Raw genomic sequence first — 19,917 nt, forward strand, 5'->3', positions numbered from 1 at the left:
AGGAGGTGGGGGTGGAGGTCATTGGGAGCCAAACACTAGGCTTATAACATTCTTTTTTTTTTAAATAAGGATATAATTCATCTACCATATAGTTCATTCTTCTAAAGTGTACAATTGAGTGTTTTTTTTTTTAAGATTTTATTTACTTATTTGACAGACAGAGATCAGAAGTAGGCAGAGAGGCAGAGAGAGAGAGGAGGAAGCAGGCCCCTAGCGGAGCAAAGAGCCCAATGTGGGGCTCGATCCCAGGACCCTGGAGCCAAAGGCAGAGGCTTAACCCACTGAGCCACCCAGGCACCCCCAATTGAGTGGTTTTAGTATATCCACAAGATTGTGCAAACATCAGTTTCTAAATCCAGGACATTTTTTAAAATATATTTTTTTAAGATTTTATTTATTTATTGGACAGACAGAGATCACAAGAAGGCGGAGAGGCAGGCAGAGAGAGTTTGGTGGTGGGGGGAGCAGGCTCCCTGCTAAACAGAGAGCCTGATACGAGGCTCGATCCCAGGACCCTGAGATCATGACCCGAGCCAAAGGCAGAGGCTTAACCCACTGAGCCACCCAGGTGCCCTTCAATCCAGAACATTTTTATCAGCCCCAAAGAAACCCCCTACCCATTAGCGCTCACTCCACATTCTCCCCAACCCCCACCGTGCCCCATCTCCTGGCAACCCCTAACCTACGTTCGGTCTCTGTCCATTTTGGACATTGCACCCACATAGAATGATGTAATACGTGGTCCTTTGTAACTAGCTCCTCGCACTCGACACCGTATTTTATTTTATTTTATTTTTTATTATTTTTTAAAGATTTTGTTTATTTATTTGACATAGAGAGTTCACAAGTAGGCAGAGAGGCAGGCAGAGAGAGAGGAAGGGAAGCAGGCTCCCTGCTGAGCAGAGAGCCCGACATGGGGCTCGATCCCAGGACCCTGAGATCATGACCTGAGCCGAAGGCAGAGGCTTTAACCCACTGAGCCACCCAGGCGCCCCATGACACCGTATTTTAAAGGTTCATCTGTGCGCTAGAATGTCAAGTTCATCCACATGTCAGATCGCCCCTCCCTTTTATGGCTGAATCATAGGGACCTCCGTCTTAGAGAACTCGAGGGTGGGAAGAGAGGAGACAGGACATCTCCTTGAGAAAAGCAGTGGAGTGAAGGACTGACACAGGCTGTTCTCCCCATAGCAAGGTGTCCGCCAAATGCCCACTACGAGCCCTGCGCCTGCCCAGCATCCTGCGAGAGACCCAAGCCCATCTGTGGGCCCCTTTGCAAACCCGGCTGTGTCTGCAGTTCTGGCTTCTTGTTTCATGAGTCCCGCTGCATCAACGCCTCTTCCTGCAATTGCTTCTACAACAACAATTACTATAAGGTAAGACCACTGGGATGCCAGAGCCCCTAAGGGAGATGCCAAGTGGGTTCTAGTTCCATCTGCTCCCAAGGGGAGATGACTTTGGATCCATGGGACTGTCCCAAGGGGCCAGCTCACAAGCTGGTAGAATTACACAACGGTGGAGTGATTCTTTCCAAATGTGGCTTTTCATCCTCCTCTCTGTTCGTGCGGTAAATATCGGCTACATACCCACTTTGGCCCAGCTAGTACCCACTGGGCCAGCCAGTGGTCCAAGGCCTTCCTCATCTCCTCCTTGAGGAAAGCTGGGGGTCCTGGCATACGCAGAGAGCCCTGAATGCTGAGTAGAGCTTCGGGCATGTTTAGGGCAGAACACAGCGTTCCAGAATTTTCTTCCAATGGGACTTGCAAATCCTGTCAAAACACAGGAGTTGGGGCGCCTGGGTAGATCAGTGGTTAAGCATCTGCCTTCGGCTCAGGACATGATCTCAGTGTCCTGGGATCAAGACCCGCATCGGGCTCCCTGCTCAGCGGGAAGCCTGCTTCTCCCTCTCTCATTCCCCCTGCTTGTGTTCCCTCTCTCACTGTGTTTCTTCCTGTCAAATAAATAAATTATTTTAAAAAGGAAAAAACAGGGGCGCCTGGGTGGCTCAGTGGGTTAAAGCCTCTGCCTTCGGCTCAGATCATGATCTCGGGGTCCTGGGATCGAGCCCTGCATCGGGCTCTCTGCTCAGCAGGGAGCCTGCTCCCCCACCCCGCCCTGCCGCTTGCCTCTCTGCCTACTTGTGATCTCTGTCAAATAAATAAATAAAATCCTTTAATAAAAAAAGAAAAAGAATAAAACACAGGAGTTACTGTCTCCCCGAATGGATAGCCCCTCCACACTGCCCACCCCTCCGAGAAGATTCGACACAAGCCAAGGCTGTAAAGGAGTGCAGGCTTTAGGCTATTGTTGTCCAAAAGGGATCGCATGCAAGCCTCACCCATTATTTTAGGTTTCCTGACAGCCACGTTTTTTTTTTAAAAGATTGTATTTATTTATTTGACAGACAGAGATCACAAGTAGGCAGAGAGACACGGGGAGAAGCAGGCTCCATGCTGAGCAGAGAGCCCGATGTGGGGCTCGATCCCAGGACCCCGGGATCATGACCTGAGCAGAAGGCAGAGGCTTTAACCCACTGAGCCACCCAGGCGCCCCAACAGCCACATTTTTAAAAAGTAAAAGGAAACAGGTTAAATGAATTCCAATAATGTACTCAATTTCTAGTCTCATTTCAACATGTAATGAAGTTATTAATGAGATGGATTACATCCCTTCCCCGCTCCCAATACTAATTCTTTGAAATCTAGTGTGTATTTTTACACTTTGGGTATATCTCAGTTTGGACCCACGTTTCATGAGCTCGATAGCCACAAGAGGCTGGTGGCCACTCTATGGGACGGTGCCACCCAGAATCAAGCCAGTCGGACCTTTAAGCCTGGGCTCTAGCATTCACTTGGTGGGTGACCTCGAGCAAGATTCTTTCCCTCTTCCGTGTCTACAAAATGTGCCCATAATTTCTACTTACCTCATAAGATTGTTGTGAAGTTGAAATTAGATCCCGACACAGACCTAGTACTTACTAAATGTTGCTATTATTAGCTAATTATGATAAATATCATATGTAAGTTATTAAAAGCGTATTAAGCTATTCACTCCCGCCCCATGGCTTTTCTCAGAACTGGTGTTCTTCCCGTCTGTCATCTGAGTTCCTTTTTGTCTCTTTGGGGACTACTTTTTTCCCCACTTCCCTTTAAACGCTTCCTGGGTGTCCCTTTGTCAGGATTAGGATAAAGCTTCAGCCTCAGAAAGATCTACCACAACCATCAGAATTCAGCATCTCTTGCCTGCCCTAGGAGACATCTTTGTATGTCTTATAAAGATTTGTTTATGCCTCCAATGAATGTTTTTTTTTATGATTTTATTTATTTATTTGACAGATAGAGATCACAAGTAGGCAGAGAGGCAGGCAGAGAGAGAGGAAGGGAAGCAGGCTCCCTGCTTAGCAGAGAGCCCAGTGCGGGGCTCGATCCCAGGACCCTAGGATCATGACCTGAGCCGAAGGCAGAGGCTTTAACCCACTGAGCCACCCAGGTGCTCCTCAATGAATGTTTCTTGAGTCTGTTCAACCCTCCTGGAACTGGGACCACCACGAATAGGGCATGGTCCTTGCTCTCCTAATGCTCTCAGATCCTGGGGGACATGCTGGGTCTTGGGTCACTCTGATACAGCAAGTGTTTCTAGAATGAGAGCTTCTGCCAAGCATTGTGCTATGTGTTGAGGTTATGATAGTGAATAAAGAGACATGGTCCCTCACAGAGTGCTTGCAATTAGTCACAGAAATTACCATGAAGGTGCAATCCTAGTAAGTCCTGGGAAAGAAAGGTACCCAGAACTGTGAGGCTGACCTAGTGGGGGAGGGGGTGCTCTGAGAAGTCTTCCCTAGAAAGCTGTGGCCCTTGAACTGAACTCTGTTTGCTGGTCGCATAAGAATAATGTAGAAAGGAACAGAAGAGCATTCCGAGGTGAGAGAGCAGCATGTGTTAATGTCCTGTGGTAGACAGGAATATCTGGTAGGGGATAGGATGAGGGAGAGTATGAGCAAGGTTAGGTCTGCAGGTGTGGTGGGGAAGGAGGGAGGGCCCCAGGAGCTATGGCGCTGTGACTCTGGATCCCTTGCTCCCAGCCTGGGGCGGAGTGGTTCAGCTCCAACTGCACAGAACGTTGCCGCTGCAGGCCTGGCAAGCGCATGGAGTGTAACTTCTCCCAGTGCGGGCCGCACACAGTGTGTCAGCTGAAGAATGGCCAGTACGGATGCCAACCCTATGGTGAGACCCTCCCACCTGTCAGAGTGGGTGGGACGCCAGCGTCCCAATCCCTCCCTTGGCCAGAGGAACCGGGGCATGCCTCTGGGTGCGCGAGGGTGGCCTCAGGGCCTAGTGTGTCCGTTCATGCGCTGCCCACTGGCTCCCCTCCGCAGGCACTGCCACCTGCACTGTGTACGGGGACCCTCACCAAATCACCTTTGATGGGAGACACTTCAGCTTCATGGGCAAATGCACCTACATCTTGGCCCAACCCTGCGGCAACTCGACAGGTAGGGCCCTAGAGGTGCCTGGGCCAGGGGTATAAGGTCAGAACAGCTGGGCAGGAGAGCACAGTGGGTGGCAGGCAAGGGCTGGGAGTGGGGGCAGAGCGAGGAGACACAAGATGGGAACAAGACCTTCTGCAGAGTGAGGCTTGATAGGTCCACACCTGAAGCAGGACCTTCGCAGGACCAGACTGGGGGGGGGACAGCGCACGGTAAGACACTTCTCTTTATCAGCTGTTTCCTGGGCCTGCGTTTATCTAGCACCTGCCCAGAATATTGGCAATAGAGGGAGGAGAGAATCCTTTACAAAATCCTTGCCCTGGAGGGTGTCCCAGTCCCTTAGAGGAGACAAAGTCTCAAGAGAGTTTACAGGTGATTCTAGAAGCAGGTAGACAGTCACATCTGGGTCCCGCCTCCCCTCTCAAACTGCTGACCCGGGGTCTGGGGGGACCCCTCCATCCCTGCAGTGCCAGGTTCAGAGGACACTCAGAAATGCTTGTTGAGGGACGTCTGAGTGGCTCCCGTTGTTAAGCATCTGCCTTCAGCTCGGGTCGTGATCCCAGGGTTCTGGAATCAAGTCCTGCATCGGGCTCCCTGCTCAGCTGGGGGTCTGCTTCTCGCTCTCCCTCTGCCCACCTGCCCCCTGCCCCCGCCACTAGTGCTGGCACAGTGTGAGCGCTCTCTCTCTGAAATGGATAAATAAAATCTTAAGGAAGTCAGGCAGGCAGGCAGGCTTGCTGAATGAACCCCTGGGTGCTTTCCATCCCGCTGCCCACCCAGAGCCGTTCTTCAGGGTGGTGGCGAAGAATGAGGGCCGGGGACAAGAAAGCATGTCCATCCTGAGCAAAATCTACGTGACGCTGCCCAAGGTCACCATCACGCTGCTTGGGGGCAGGCGCGTGCTGGTGAGTGTCCTTTTTTTTTTTCCCCTTCAGTCCTGCCGGTGCCTCCAGGGACAGACAGCCTCCAGAGCATTCCTCGTGTTACCAAGGATTGCCAGGGAGGGCTGTCGTGCCTTCCAGCGCGGACGCGGGTGTCTGCGGGGGGGTTTCTCCTTGACCGCCCCCGTCTGGGTGTGTCTCTTCCCTTGACCCCCGCCTTCCAGGTTGGGAGTCGGCAAGTCACCCTCCCCGCCATAGCTTCGAAAGGCGTCTTCTTGGCTTTAAGCGGGCGGTTTGTGGAGCTGCAGACGGTGTTCGGTTTGCGGGTGAGATGGGACGGTGACCAGCAGCTGTATTTGAGTGTGCCCAGGTGAGGGGGGCACAGGCTGCCGCCATGCCTTCCTGCTCTGTTCTCCTTCCCTCTCCCAGGACCCTCCCCCACCCCCCACTCCCCTTCCCTTCCGGGCACTAGCTCTTAATGGGGGAGGGTAGGAAACACCTCACCTAGGATGAGGAGACAGTGTGATAATAGCAGGCTATACATACAATGCTTTGGGAATGTGCTAGAAGGAGTCGCCCTTTCGGAAGAGTGGCCTCTGAGCCCACCAGATGTGAGCAGAAGGGGACCAGGCGGGCCGTAAGGATGGCTCCCGGGTGAGGGGCGGGAGGTCCTTGTGCACTTGGCAGCTGGTTCGCACCCTGGCTCGCAGCCTGCACCTGTTAAGCCTCTGCTCTGCCCTTCTCTGCCCTGGTCCCTTGGGCGACGGGAGCCCCTTCTCTCCGTCAACGCCGCCTCCCCTCTCCATGGCCCCAGCACCTACTCCAGGAAACTCTGTGGCTTCTGTGGCAACTACGACGGGGACAGTAGCAATGACAACCGGAAGCCAGATGGCAGCCCGGCGCAGGACATGGAGGAGCTGGGCAACAGCTGGCAGACAGAGGACAAGGACAAGGAGTGAGGACATCCCCACCCCCACCCCCACTGTCTGCTCTCCTGCTCCTTTGCCCTTCTGAGAAGCACGCACCCTGACCCGCATCGCCCCTTTTCTTCTTTCTCCTCTCCTGCATCCCCCCCGCCCCCGCCTCCGTGTCTGTCATTCTTCTCCCTGTCCCATTCCGGCCAAGTTCACGAGCTTCTCGCCACCATGCTCGCCCCCACCTCTGCGGCGCTCCGGTGATACAGGGCAGCCTCCCGGACTGGCTTAGCCTCAAGCCTCCTTTCGGGCTCGGGGGTTCCGACGCCGTCCGCTAGGGGCTGCTGTGAGCCGCGACACTGCTGGGGTTGGGGCCCTGGGCGGGGATGGAGGCGAGCCTTGAGGGCACGTGGGGTGGGTCCGTTCTAGGTGCCAGAAGAACCCGGCAAATCCTCCGTCTTGCAACCAGAACTTTCTGAACAGCCTGTCGGCATTACAGTTCTGCGGACGGCTCATGGATGCCCGCGGAACCTTCGAGTATGCAGGGGGATGGACGGTAGGGCTGTGAGAGGGGGTCACTTGGCACCAGGGCTCCTTCCCTCTGACTTGGCCTCTCTCCTCAAGGGCGTGTCTGCCTCACCTCAAGGCCTCTCTGTTCTTCAAGAACTGCGTGTCCGACATGTGCAAATTCCAGCGGCTGGAATCAGGGCTGTGTACCCACATGGCAGCCTTGACCGAGATCTGCCAGGACGCTGGCTACACGGTGAAGCCTTGGAGGCGACCCCAGTTCTGCCGTGAGTTGTGCGGAGCGGCGGGGGCCCTTCCTTCACAGGCTGAGGGGGACCCCTGGTGGAACCCCTTTGCTTCCACATGCACGCAGGGAAAGCTGCGGTCAGAAACATGCACTGAGAAAAACCACACTCCCTGGCAAACTCGGAGCCCTCTCCCAGCCTCTCCAGGCTATACGGAGCAACGCACATCTGTGTAGACGCGTGCCCAGGTTGTCCTCTGCACACAGAACACGCGGACTCCCGGCGTGAGTGGGAGCGCCGTGACTGCCTCATGGCCCCCTCACAGCCTCGTGGAGCTGGCTGTAGGGCAAGACCATGCCCTTGATCGAGGCCCCGTGGGTGTTCTCGCCCTGCTCTCCATCACCCTGACTGCTCACTGTGGGCATGTCTATACAGCAGCTGAGATGCTCGCATCTGTCTGCGCCCTGGGGCCTGCCTCTTGGTCGCTCCCTGCAGGTCACTCTCTGCTTCTCGGGATGGGGCAGAAGCCTCTAGCAGGGGGCCCTCCGAATGGTGGCCTCCCAACAGACTTCGTTTCCTTGTCTCTGTCCTGCCCTCGGCTCTTCTCATGTCTGCTTCTCCCTCCCCCAGCTCTGACCTGCCCACCCAACAGCAGGTACCGTCTGTGCGCCCCGCGGTGCCCCGCCACCTGCTTTCCCAGCTTCCTGGGCATGTCCTGTAAGAACCGCTGCGTGGAGGGCTGCGAGTGCAACCCGGGCTTCGTGCTCAGCGGTCTCCAGTGCATCCCCCAGTCCCAGTGCGGGTGTCTCGAGCCCACGGTGGGCTACTTCAAGGTGAGCCTCTGGCACTGGGTCGCTCCGCTGTGCCGCCTCTCGTTCTGGAGTCTGGGTGAGCCTGGGTGCGGGACAGAAGGCGGGGAAGACACTCCGTGTAGACAGCTTGGGGGAGGGACGTTCGGGGCCAGATCTGCTTCCCCATTTCTTTCTCCAGCTCTGCAAGGGAGCCCTAGCAACTTTTTCCCCACGCTGCCTGCCCGCAGAGCTGAGACCCCTGGCTCTCTCCTCTCCATGCCCCGGAGTCATTTTCCCAGGGTTTCTCATCCTCTGAGGGCCTAGGCGCTTCTGTGTCATCTGCACAAGCACAAACATTTTTCCAAACACCATGGATGCCTTTCTCTGCAGAAGGACTTTGGCACTGACCTGGGCCCCTGTCCACACACTCCCTTAGAGGCAGCATTTGGAGCCAGACCCTCGTCTGCCGTGCTTCTCTCTTCCTTCTTTGCTTCTCCCTCACCTTGTCCCTGGGAATGGCGTCTGTCACAGCCCTCAGCCCGGCTCCGGGCTGGCCCGCTGAACCCTCTCTCCGAGCCTTGCTCTCATGTCAGCGTCACCTTCTCCGCAACCCCTTTGTCTCTGCTCTGCCTCCCAGCCACCATGCCTGTCGGGAGTCCTTCACCTGCTCTGAAGCTCCGTTCAAATGCCGCCTCCTCCTTGAAGCCCCCCTGATAAGCAAAGTCAGAAGGCTTCCCTCTACACTTCTGTAGCAAGTCCTTATTTTCTGTGCCAACGGCAGGAAACTCTCGTTGGGTCCCCTGTTGTCTTCTCCGGGTGCATATCGTGGGGGGCACCCGATGTATTAATTTATTTGTTTACTGCCTCCCCTCCCCGCCACACACACACACACACACACACACACACACACCGGTCTGGGTTGTGAACTGTTGGGGGCAGGGACATTGTTCATCTAGTTCATTCCTGAATCCCTAACATCTATCTAGTGCAGAGAGAGAACCATCTGTTGAGATAGCAGAGGAGCAAACAAGTAAATGACTGAAGACAAGGGCAAAGGCCAGACTTTGCAGCTAAGCCTGGAGCTTCAGGATGATGGGGATGGCTCCGTGGTGAGGAAGCCAGGGATCTGAGTTGCCGTGCGCCAGTAGTCAGACCTGGAAACGATCTCTTTCCCTCCCTCCCTTCGCCCAGATAGGGGAGCAGTGGTTCAAGCCCGGCTGCCAGCAGCACTGCACCTGTGAGAGCAACAATAGGGTTCGCTGTGTGCAGTGGAGGTGCCAGGCCCAAGAGGTCTGTCGCCAGCAGGACGGCATCTATAGCTGTCATGCCCGCGGTGAGAGCCAGGTGGAAGTTGATGGTGGGGAGAGCGGGGCTGGGGGGGGGGGGACTCTCCACGTGGCCTCAAGCGGGGGCACGGCTCTACCCCAAAGCAGGCACCCCAGAGAGCTGGGACCTGAACCGGGGGGGCGGAGCGCTGAAAGGCATCGGCCCAAGCCACAGCAGCCTCTTCCCAGAGCTGGTGAGGTTTGGGCAGTCCTCGCACTTGGCCTTTCCAGACCAAGCCGACCACACGGAGGAGCTGCGGGTCCCTTTCCATTCCAACGTGGACTGGCCGGGATGGCAGCTCAGGGCTCGGGGGGTCCGCGAATTCCATCTCCTCCACCCCAGGGGCCGCCACCTGCAGTGTCTCAGGGGACCCCCACTACCTGACCTTCGACGGAGCCCTGACCCACGTCACGGGCACCTGCACCTACGTCCTGACCCAACTTTGCCAGTCGAGGTCGCTAGAGAGCCACTTTGTCGTGAGCACCACCCATGAGTTTCGCGGAGGGAACCTGGAGGCCGCCTACGTCAGAGCCGTCCACGTGCAGGTGTTCAACCTGAGAATCTCACTGATCAAAGGCCACAAGGTCGTGGTGCGTGCCTCCGCCCACCTCCCCGGGCCCCGCATCCCCAGTCGGCTCCGCGGTTCTTCTCTGCCTGTCCTCGCGGGAGCGGGTCCGGCTTCTAGATCCCCTGGCGGTAGCTCCCAGCGGACCCAGCCCCGATTTCAGAGATGCGTGGCCATCCCTGTCTGATCCCTGGCCCTGGGCCCCGTTGTCCTTGTCCCAAGCGCCTTTCCCCCACCGTCCTCCCTGCCTCTGTAGCTGAATGGCCGCCGGGTGGCCCTACCTCTGTGGCCTGCGCAAGGCCGGGTGAGCATAAGGCCCAGTGGCTCCTTTATCCTTCTCTACACGGACTTCGGGCTTCAAGTTCGCTATGATGGGAGCCACCTGGTCGAAGTGACGGTGCCGTCTTCCTACTCCGGCCGCCTCTGCGGGTTGTGTGGTGAGCTCCCCGGGCATCTGCGGGCGAAGCGGGGACAATGGGCGGGAGTCTGTCTCGGTCTCGCTCATCTCTACATTTAATTAGGTGAAGAAGAGATGAACCTTGGTCTGTTGAAGGAAGAGTGGACGTAGACTCTTCCGGGAGGCAGGGGAGTGGTCCCGGGTTGGGTCTGCTGGTAGGGTGCCTCAGGGAACCCTCCCTGGCCCCTCCTCCAGGCAACTACAACAACAATAGCCTGGATGACAGTCTGCTCCCCAACAAAACGCTTGTGGCCGGCTCTGACCATCTGGGGGTCGCCTGGAAGTTACCAGAGTACTCTGAACCGGGGTGAGCCAGGAATGCGGGGAGCTGGACCTGGGGAGAGCCCTCAGTGGGCAGCCTGGGGGGAGAGTCTCCATGCATCCTGCATCTCTCTGAGCCTGGAATGGACCTCCCTTGCTCCCATTTGCTCCCGTGTGTACTGATCTCCAAAGAGAGCCCTCTTGGGAAGTCCATCCTGAGAGCCAACCTGGTTCCTTCCTGCTGCATCTTCTGACCTTCCTCCTTCCTACTTCCTACCTTCTCCTGTCCTTATCCCCCTCCCGTTTCCCCCCTCCACGTCTGCGTCAGCGTTTGGGAAGTGTCCCCCAATTCCAAATTCCCGTCCATTCCCTTTTCCTCGTTTAGCTGCTTTGTTGAGGGGGCCAAGCCCTCCCGATGCCTGGGGGACAAAGAAGCAAACATCTGGAAAAAGAATTGTGATATCTTAACGAACCCTCTGGGTAAGCATCCCTTGCTAGGCCACTTTTTGCTCCCCTAGTGGGAAGTCGAGGAGGAAGACTGGCCAGGAAGGGAGGAAGGATGAGACACGAAAGGGAGGCAGAGCCGGGAATAAGGCAAGCAAAGGGAAAGCAGAGGTGGTGTTCTCGGGCGTGCTGACGGATCAGTCTTTGTTTTTTGTTTTTTTGTTTTTTTGGGTTTTTTTGCATTTCAGATGGTGAGTTCTTAATAATTACGGTTTTTTTTTTAATTTTTTATCTATTTATTTTGAGAGAGAAAGTGTGAGCAAGGGCGGAGCAGAGGCGTGGGAGAGGGAGAGGAAAGAATCTCCTGGAGCCTCCGCGTTGAGCACAGAGCCTGACACGGGGCTCGATCGCACAACCCTGGTCTCAGCCCAGACCAATAGTTGGGTGCTTAACGGACTCAGCCCCCCCCAAACACCCCAATAATTACTGGGTTTTGCTTGAAATGGGTGTGGAATTCGCCCCAACGTGGCGACGTGGTTCTTTTCCCTTCCGAGTCGACTCTCCGTACGTTGTTTCATTCCCCAGGACCCTTCTCCCGGTGCCATGGGGTGGTGCCCCCCCAGTCCAGCTTCGCCAGCTGTGTGTATGGTCAGTGTGGGACCAAAGGGGACACCCTGGCCCTGTGCCGGTCCCTGCAGGCCTACGCATCCCTGTGCTCGCACGCCGGCCAGGCCCTCACCTGGCGAAACAGCACCTTCTGCCGTGAGTGACCCGACCACCTGCTCCCGAAGCCTCCAGATACCTTTCTGTCTTCCTCTCCTTCATGTCTGAGTCTCTGCTCTCCCTTCAGAGCCTGGCCCTCAGCCCGACAGGGAACCCTCCTCCCTTGCCCTCTTTCCAGTCTCTCTCCAAGCCGAACCCCCCTTCTCAGCTTGTCTGCCTGCCCTGGGAGCCGCCTCCATCTGACTCCCCCTCCTCACCCCACACCACGTTCCTCATTTGCTTCTGCGTCTTTCCCGTCTGACCTGGGCCGGCTCCGTTCCCTTTCTTCCTTATTCTCTTTTCCAGGAACTCTTCTTTCTTTTTAAATTGTGGTAAAATATGCATAACATAAAACTTCCCATTTCAATGATTTTTTAAAAAGATTTTATTTGACAGAGATCTCAAGTAGGCGGAGAGACAGGTAGAGAGAGAGGGGAAGCAGGCTGCCCGCTGAGCAGAGAGCCCGATGCGGGGCTCGATCCCAGGACCCCAGGATCATGACCTGAGCTGAAGGCAGAGGCTCAACTCACTGAGCCACCCAGGCACTCCTAATGATTTTTTTCTTTTTTTAAAGATTTTATTTATTTATTTGACAGAGAGAAATCACAAGTAGACGGAGAGGCAGGCAGAGAGAGGAGGAAGCAGGCTCCCCGCTGAGCAGAGAGCCCGATGCGGAACTCGATCCCAGGACCCTGAGATCATGACCCAAGCCAAAGACAGCGGCCCAACCCAATGAGCCACCCAGGCGCCCCCTAATGATTTTTAATACCCAGTTCTGCGGTTTCCAGTACATTCACAGGGCTGTGCCCCCGTGACCACTCTCGGTTTCCAGAACTTTGTCATCTTCCCAAACTGAAACTCTGCACCCATGAAACACAGACCCCATCTTCTCCCCGTCCCGGCCCCGGGCAACCACTGTTCTGCTGTGTGTCCATGACTTTGACAACTCCGTGGACCTCATATAAGTGAGATCACACAGTATTTCTCTTTTGGTGAGCAGCTGATTTCACCTGGCATGTCTTCAAGGTTCAACCGCATCAGAGCGTGGGCCAGAGTGCCTTTTTTTTTTTTCTTTAAGATTTTTATTTATTTATTTATTTGAGAGAGAGAGAACATGAGAGGAGAGAGGTCAGCGGGAGAAGCAGACTCACTCCTGACCAGGGATCCTAGTGTGGGACTCGATCCCAGGACTCCAGGATCACGACCTGAGCCGAAGGCAGTCGCCTAATCAACTGAGCCACCCAGGCGCCCCCCGAGAGTGTCTTTTTAAGGCTGAAAAATATCGCACCTTATGCATAGACCTCGCTGTGTGTATCCATTGGTCTGAGGAACGTTCTCGGGCACTCTCGGCCCCGAGGTCAGGCAGCTAGAAATCACCGCCCTTCCTCACAGGGCTTTCTTCTGCTTTCTTTCTGGTTTCCTCTTAGCGCTGAAGTGTTCCCCCGGCAGCAGCTACCACCCCTGTGCCAACCCCTGCCCGGCCACCTGCCTCAGCCGGAACACCGCAAGAGACTGCCCCATGGAGCTGCCCTGCACGGAGGGCTGTGAGTGCCGGCAAGGCCACGTCCTGAGCAGAACCTCCTGTGTGCCCTTCAGCCAGTGTGGCTGCGTCCACCAGGACGGTTCCTACCACCCGGTGAGGGGCTAGACCACGACGCCCCATGTTAGGGAGGCAGGAGGGCTCAGAGCCTGTGAAGGGGTAGCGGTGGGTGGGGCAGGGGGCCAGTCTAGGAGGCTGAGCAGCAAGTCCAGAAGCCAAAAAGGTTGAGGAAGGCTAGGGATGGAGAGAAGCAGTCAAGGGCAGCAAGCCTCGGGGGCGGGGGGTGCTGGTGGGTTGCGGGGCGAGTTCAGTCCGACGCCGGCTTCCAGTCTTCCATTGGCTCTGCTGATGCCCACGTCCCACAGGTCGGGGAGAGCTGGTACCCAGACAACACGTGTTCCAGGCTCTGCACCTGTTCCACGCACAGCAACATCTCGTGCCGCCAGAGTACCTGCAAGCCAGGCCAGCTGTGCCGGCCCCTGGACGGCCTGCTGCGCTGCCGAACCTCAGGTAGGAGACCCTGGAGTGCAGCGGGGGGCCACCGGTGAAGTCCCGGACGCCTCCTCTCTCGGGATCCCTCCCTCTCCCCCTCTCCCACCACCTACCTGTAGCCCCCTGCTCCCCTCCCTGCCTTCCTGAAGACCTTTTGTGGGGGGGCTGGGGCGGGGGATGCTGGCCCTGTACCGTCAGGAATGGCCCCTCGCGTTCCCTCGTGGTTCTCTCGGCCACGAGCTTTGACAGGACAACACCCCCCACCGGCCGCCAAGCCGCCTCCTCGTGGAGGCTGGACCGCTCCTCAGCCCTCCCCCTTCGCCAGGCGTGGGAGTGTGTCGCACCTCGGACCGCTCCCCGTACGTGACGTTCGATGGCATTCTCCATACCATCCAAAACACCTGCACTTACGTCCTGCTGAAAGTGTGCCACTCCACCTTGGACCTGCCTTTCTTCAAGATCAGCGGCAAGCACGGGAAGCGGAGAGGCCGCTCGGCTGCCTTCTACCTCTACCGGCTCCATATCGACATCTCTGACACCCGGGTCACCTTGGGAGAGGGCCACCGCGTGCTGGTGAGCTGGGCAGCGCGTTGGGGAGGGGAAGGACAACGTGTCTTTCTTCCCACTCACCTGCCCTGCCGGCTTCTCTAGATCAACGGTACGCAGGCCACCCTTCCCTTAACCCGCCAGATCCGGGGGGTCAAAATCACGGCCAGTGGCGTCTACACCGTGCTCAGTGTCAACATCGGGCTGCAGGTCAAGTTTGATGGCAAGGGCTTCTTGGAGGTCCAGCTCCCTGCAGCCTACTACCAAAAGGTGGGGGCAACCCCTCGCTCTTCTCCCCGGGAGCCCACCTCCAGAGGGCGCTGAGCCCTCTCCAGACCCAAGTGGTCATTCCCCACAAAGGAGGAGGGCTGGAAAAAGGGTGCCTTTTTCTTAGGAGTGAAAATGCAGGTGCCCACGAGAAAGGAAGGCTCTTCTACCTGCCCCTGGCCGGCCACTGAGAACCCCTCTGCCCCCTGCCAGGTCTGTGGCTTGTGCGGGAACTTCAATGACGAGGACGAAGATGAGCTCATGATGCCCAGCGATGAACTAGCCCAGAATGACACCGAACTGGTGGACAGTTGGCAAGATAGGGAGTCTGACCCCAAGTAATTGTCCCCAAAGCCTTTCCATCTTTACAGGAATGCAAGCTTGGGTCCCAGACTATCCGGCAGGGCCTAGGAGGACCGGAGCCTTCCTGTCTGTCTGTACCTTGACAGAGGATGGCTTCTGGGTCCTGGGAACCTCTCAGGGGAGACATGAAAGTCTTCCCTGTTTGGGGGTTTCAGAACGCGGGAGGGGACGGAGGCTGCAGCGAACGTGGCCAGCGCTCATTCCAGCTTCCTGGTGAAGACCAGGGGGTCTTCCGAGTTACTGGGGAGCGCCAAGTCATTTTCACAGGTGCGGGCAGTGGCTGTCCCTCTGATGATCTCTTTCTCCTCTGCAGATGCCAACCAGATGACCAGACGGTCCAAGCAGAGATGAAGGAGAAGTCAGATACAAACTGCAGGTTGGCTGACCTGGTCAGAGCCCAGGAGCGGTGCCAGACAGCCTTGCGGGCTCCAGCCTGGGCGAAGTGTGCCAGCCACGTCGTCCTCGGGCCCTTCCTGCTCAACTGTACCAACAGCCTCTGTCAGGGGGGTGGAAGGCTGAGCCGCGCCCTCTGTGAATCTTTGGAAACCTTCGGGGCCGCCTGCCGGGCCAAAGGCCTCAACCCCCCGATCTGGAGAAACAGCAGCTTCTGCCGTGAGTGTCCCCTACGGTCACTGCAGACCCTCCCACACCTCGTTTCTGTCTCTGTACCCCTTAAAGTGCCTGTCTTCCTTTCCCCTTGTTCCTGACCTGGGCCTGACCTCGTTGTTCCGATGTGGCTCATTCACAATTCCCTCGCAGCCGGCACCCCTACTACAGGGACAGCACAGGCAACTTCTCTTCGCCCGTTTTTTTCCAAAGGAAATGGGACGGTTACTCCTCTGCATGGCTCCTGCCTCCAAGGTTAACTCCAAGCTCCTTTCGGAGATATCCGAGACCCTGCCGTCTGTCCTAGCTGGTCCTCTCTTGCCCCTTTCGCTGTGAGCCTGCCCCACCCCCGGCACCAGACCACCACCCCATTCCCCCACCACCGTACAGAGCTTGCTTTTCCTCACCCCTCCCTGCCTCTATCCGCATTGCTTCCTGCGCCTGGAAAGTTCTTTCTTCTTGTCACCTGGCAGGCTCCTGGGCATCCTTCTGCAGCTCTTAAAAATTCTTTTTCAAGTTAGAATTCATATACTGTGATATTCACCAATTTAAAAAGTATATACAGTTTGCTGTTTTTGTAGGATTTTTTTTAAGACTTTATTTATTTGACAGACAGAGATCACAAGTAGGCAGAGAAATAGGCTGAGAGAGGGACCCTGAGATCATGACCTGAGCCAAAGGCAGAGGCTTTAACCCACTAAGCCACCCAGGCGCCCCTTGTAGGATTTTTTTTAAAGATTTTATTTATTTGACAGAAAGAGATCACAAGTGGGCAGAGAGGCAGGCAGAGAGAGAGGGGGAAGCAGGCTCCCCGCCGAGCAGAGGCACTGATGTGGGGCTCCATCCCACGACCCTGGGATCATGACCTGAGCCGAAGGCAGAGGCTTTAATCTACCGAGCTGTCCAGGTGCCCCGTGTTTTTGTAGGATTTTTACAAAGTTCTGCAAACATCACATTATGTAATTCCAGAATCTTTTAAACTTTAAGACAGTGGGGGGCGCCTGGGTGGCTCAGTGGGTTAAAGCCTCTGCCTTCGGCTCAGGTCATGATCCCAGAGTCCTGGGATCGAGCCCCACATCGGGCTCTCTGCTCAGCAGGGAGCCTGCTTCCTCCTCTCTCTCTCTGCCTGCCTCTCTGCCTACTTGTGATCTCTGTCTGTCAAATAAATAAAATAAAAATCTTTAAAAAAAAAAAAAAAAACAACTTTAAGACAGTGGTTAATGTGTTTTTATTTTATTTTAAAGATTTTATTTATTTATTTGACAGAGAGATCACAAGTAGGCAGAGAGACAGGCAGAGAGGGGGTGGGAAGCAGGCTCCAAACCGAGCAGAGAGCTCGATGCGGGGGCTCCATCCCAGGACCCTGGATCACGACCTGAGCCGAAGGCAGAGGCTTTAACCCACTGAGCCACCCAGGCGTCCCAGGAACTTTTTTTTTAAGATTTTATTTATTTATTTGAGAGAGACAGAATGCCCAAGAGAAGGGGTGGGGAAGGGAAATGGGAGAGGGAGAAGCAGGCTTCCTGGTGAGCAGGGAGTCTGATGTGGGGCTCGATCCCAGGACCCTGGGATCACGACCCCAGCTGAAGTAGATGCTTAACTGACTGAGCCACCCAGGTGCCCCTCTTTATTTATAACTTAATTAATTAACTAATTTTTAATTGGTTAAATTATTAATTTGGCTTCACTCCCGTGGGACTTGAACTCATGACTATGAGGTCAAGACCTGAGCTGAGATCCAGAGCGAGATGCTAAACCGACTGAGCCACCAGGTGCCCCAAGAGTAACCCTGTATTAGTGTTAGAGCTACACACGTCTTTACAGTTCTCATTTTTTCATCTTTGACTTTTTTTGTCAGGTATATATGTATATACATGTGGGATAGCGTATGTTAGTCTTTGTTCTGTGGCTTCTGCATTTCGAACCATAGTGACAAATACACATTTTTTAAAGTTAAAGAATTTGCTTGTGTTTTGCTCCAGCATTTTTATGGTCTGTCTTCCTTCCTTCCTCTCTTCCTTTCTTTCTCTCTCTCTAAGTAAGCTCTACACCCAGTGTGGGGCTACCAACTGAGCCAGCCGGGCATCCCACATTATAGTTTCTTTCCTTTTTTTTAATATTTAAATGTTTTATCCACAAGGATTTTTATCCTGCTGCACAATATAAGATACGAGTTACCTTTTTGTTGTTGTTGTTTGTTTGTTTTTCTTTTAAAGATTTTATTTATTGGGATGCCTGGATGGCTCAGTCAGTTAAGCCGCTGCCTTTGGCTCAGGTCATGATCCCAGGGTCCTGGGATCGAGTCCCGCATTGGGCTCTTTGTCCAGCAGGGAACCTGCTTTTCTCTCTGCCTCTGCCTGCCAGTCCGACTGCTTGAGAGCTCTCTCTCTGACAAACAAATAAAATCTTAAAAAAAAAAAAAATTATTTATTTTAGAGATGGGGGGAGGAGCAGAGGGAGAGGGAGAAGCAGACTCCCCGCTGAGTGCATAGCGCATAGCACCGCACCCCCTCCCAGACCACGACCCTGAGATCACAACCCCAGCCAAAATCAGGAGTCGGAGGCTTAATGGACTGAGCTAACTGGGCCCCCCCTTTATTGAGCACTTTATTTATTTATTTGACAGAGAGAGGCACAGCGAGAGAGGGGATACAAGCAGGGGGAGTGGGAGAGGGAGAAGCAGGCCTCCTGTCAAGCGAGGACCCCGAGGCGGGGCTCCATCCCAGGACCCTGAGATCATGACCTGAGCCGAAGGCAGACACTTAACGGCGGAGCCCCCCAGGCGCCCCCCTCCCTCCAGCATTCTTAAATCACCAGTCTCTTCTCCCACTGACCAAGATGACATGATTTATTGTATACTAAGTTCCCCTGCATATTTGGGTCCCTGTCTGGGCTTCCTCCCCCTTCCATAGCTCCGTCTGTCTCCACTTAGCAGTGACCCAGTATTGTGACTGTTGAGAGTTTCAACTGTGTTTTCAATTCCGATAGGGACATTCACTCCTCACCGCTCTTTTCTTGTCTTTCCTTTCTAGTTTTGCCGTTGTTGTTTTAACGTTTTCCTGGCTTCTCTGGTTTGTTCCTACCTTCCTCTCCGCTTTACTATCTTCTCGCCCTTCTAAAAACCCGAACAAAATCCTGCTGGTGTATTATACTGGGATCATCTGCATCGTATCCGTTCACTTAGAGACCGACTTCTCTATTATGTTGCAGACTCTCGCTCTCTGTCCGCATTTCCATGTGATCACAGGTACCTCCCGGAAAGGGTTCTATGGAGCTCCTCCAACAGGGTGAATGCTGCCGTGCTCTGTGCACCTGTTACACACGCACGCCTGTCCCACGCTCGCTGACCATACACATCAGTGTCACCGTGGCTGCTGGCTGACCTCTGTCTCCCACACTGCACTGGGAGGGCCGTTCTTACTCCTTTCTTTCCCTGGGGCCTGGCATGGAGCCCGATCTCAGTAAATGTTTACCCCCCCTCTCCCCCAGCTCTGGAATGTCCTGCCCACAGCAGCTACTCTACCTGCCTTCCCTCCTGCCCACCTTCCTGCTTGGACCTGACGGGCCAGTGCAGTGGCCCCAAAGTCCCCTCCACCTGCAAGGAAGGCTGCCTTTGCTTGCCCGGCTACGTGCTCAGTGGGCAGCGGTGTGTGACCAGGAGTCAGTGTGGTTGCATCAACGACTACGGCAGCTCCTTCCCCGTGAGTGGGGATGGGAGGTAGGGGTGGGGACCCCTCGCGGTTGGTGTTTTCTGCTTTCCTATTTTTCTGTCAGCCTGGGCACCCGTGTCTCTGTGGCTGGCCCCGGGGGATGCAGGCTGGTGACCGGGCAGTGTGCTATCCGGCCAGGCCTGGGCTGGGGGGTACATGGCAGTTTGAGGTTTGGGATCCGATGAATCCAAACAACTGGGATGGAGTCTGGTATAGCAGAAGGAGCGGGGGCCTTGGCTCAAATCCCATGGGTACCACCCACGAGTGTGTTACCTCAGTTTTGTCACCTATAAGTTGGGTACTTTCCTGAACAATGTATGTAAGACACCAAACGTGATGCCTCTAAAAGGTGTACAGGGACAGCAGGCTGCAGGTGGCCTGTGGCTGCCTCCAGCCTGGGCCAGCAAATCCATTCAGACCGTGGGCCTCGGCTGACCAGGCGGGAGAAAGGGGAACTGGCCCTTCGCTCCTCACCCCCTGATTCTCCCCGTGCCTTCTCTAGGAGGGTAAGACCTGGATATCCATTCGCTGCACCAGGAGCTGTGTCTGCACCTTGGGGACCATCCACTGCCAGCCCTTCAGTTGCCCCCCTGGCTCCCACTGCGAGCCCAAGGCCGGGGGCACTGGCAGCTGTGAAATTAACAGTAAGAGGGACCACCAGGGAGGCGGAGCAAGAGGCAGGAGCCGAGGGGCTCAGGCTGGGTAGGTCTGGAGACCAAAGGGGCCACAGCACAGGGTGTGGGGCAGGCCTGTG

General features: G+C 55.4%; 1 protein-coding gene across 1 annotated transcript in view; it reads left to right on the plus strand.

The window, feature by feature from the left end:
* Positions 1-19,917, plus strand: part of LOC116581136 (zonadhesin-like) — a 31,291-nt gene that overhangs the window by 6,974 nt on the left and 4,400 nt on the right. The window contains 23 exon segments of the mRNA XM_032328179.1: positions 1,192-1,376; positions 4,082-4,223; positions 4,349-4,492; positions 5,267-5,391; positions 5,592-5,737; positions 6,182-6,322; positions 6,711-6,818; positions 6,906-7,075; positions 7,664-7,866; positions 9,016-9,157; positions 9,493-9,740; positions 9,972-10,152; positions 10,368-10,479; positions 10,819-10,913; positions 11,463-11,639; positions 13,067-13,275; positions 13,545-13,689; positions 13,997-14,244; positions 14,323-14,487; positions 14,698-14,822; positions 15,161-15,459; positions 18,943-19,154; positions 19,666-19,807. Of these exon segments, the coding sequence (XP_032184070.1) occupies positions 1,192-1,376; positions 4,082-4,223; positions 4,349-4,492; positions 5,267-5,391; positions 5,592-5,737; positions 6,182-6,322; positions 6,711-6,818; positions 6,906-7,075; positions 7,664-7,866; positions 9,016-9,157; positions 9,493-9,740; positions 9,972-10,152; positions 10,368-10,479; positions 10,819-10,913; positions 11,463-11,639; positions 13,067-13,275; positions 13,545-13,689; positions 13,997-14,244; positions 14,323-14,487; positions 14,698-14,822; positions 15,161-15,459; positions 18,943-19,154; positions 19,666-19,807 (3,864 nt within the window).

The sequence above is a fragment of the Mustela erminea genome, chromosome 20, assembly GCF_009829155.1.
Source record: "Mustela erminea isolate mMusErm1 chromosome 20, mMusErm1.Pri, whole genome shotgun sequence".
In the NCBI taxonomy this organism is placed as follows: Eukaryota; Metazoa; Chordata; class Mammalia; order Carnivora; family Mustelidae; genus Mustela; species Mustela erminea.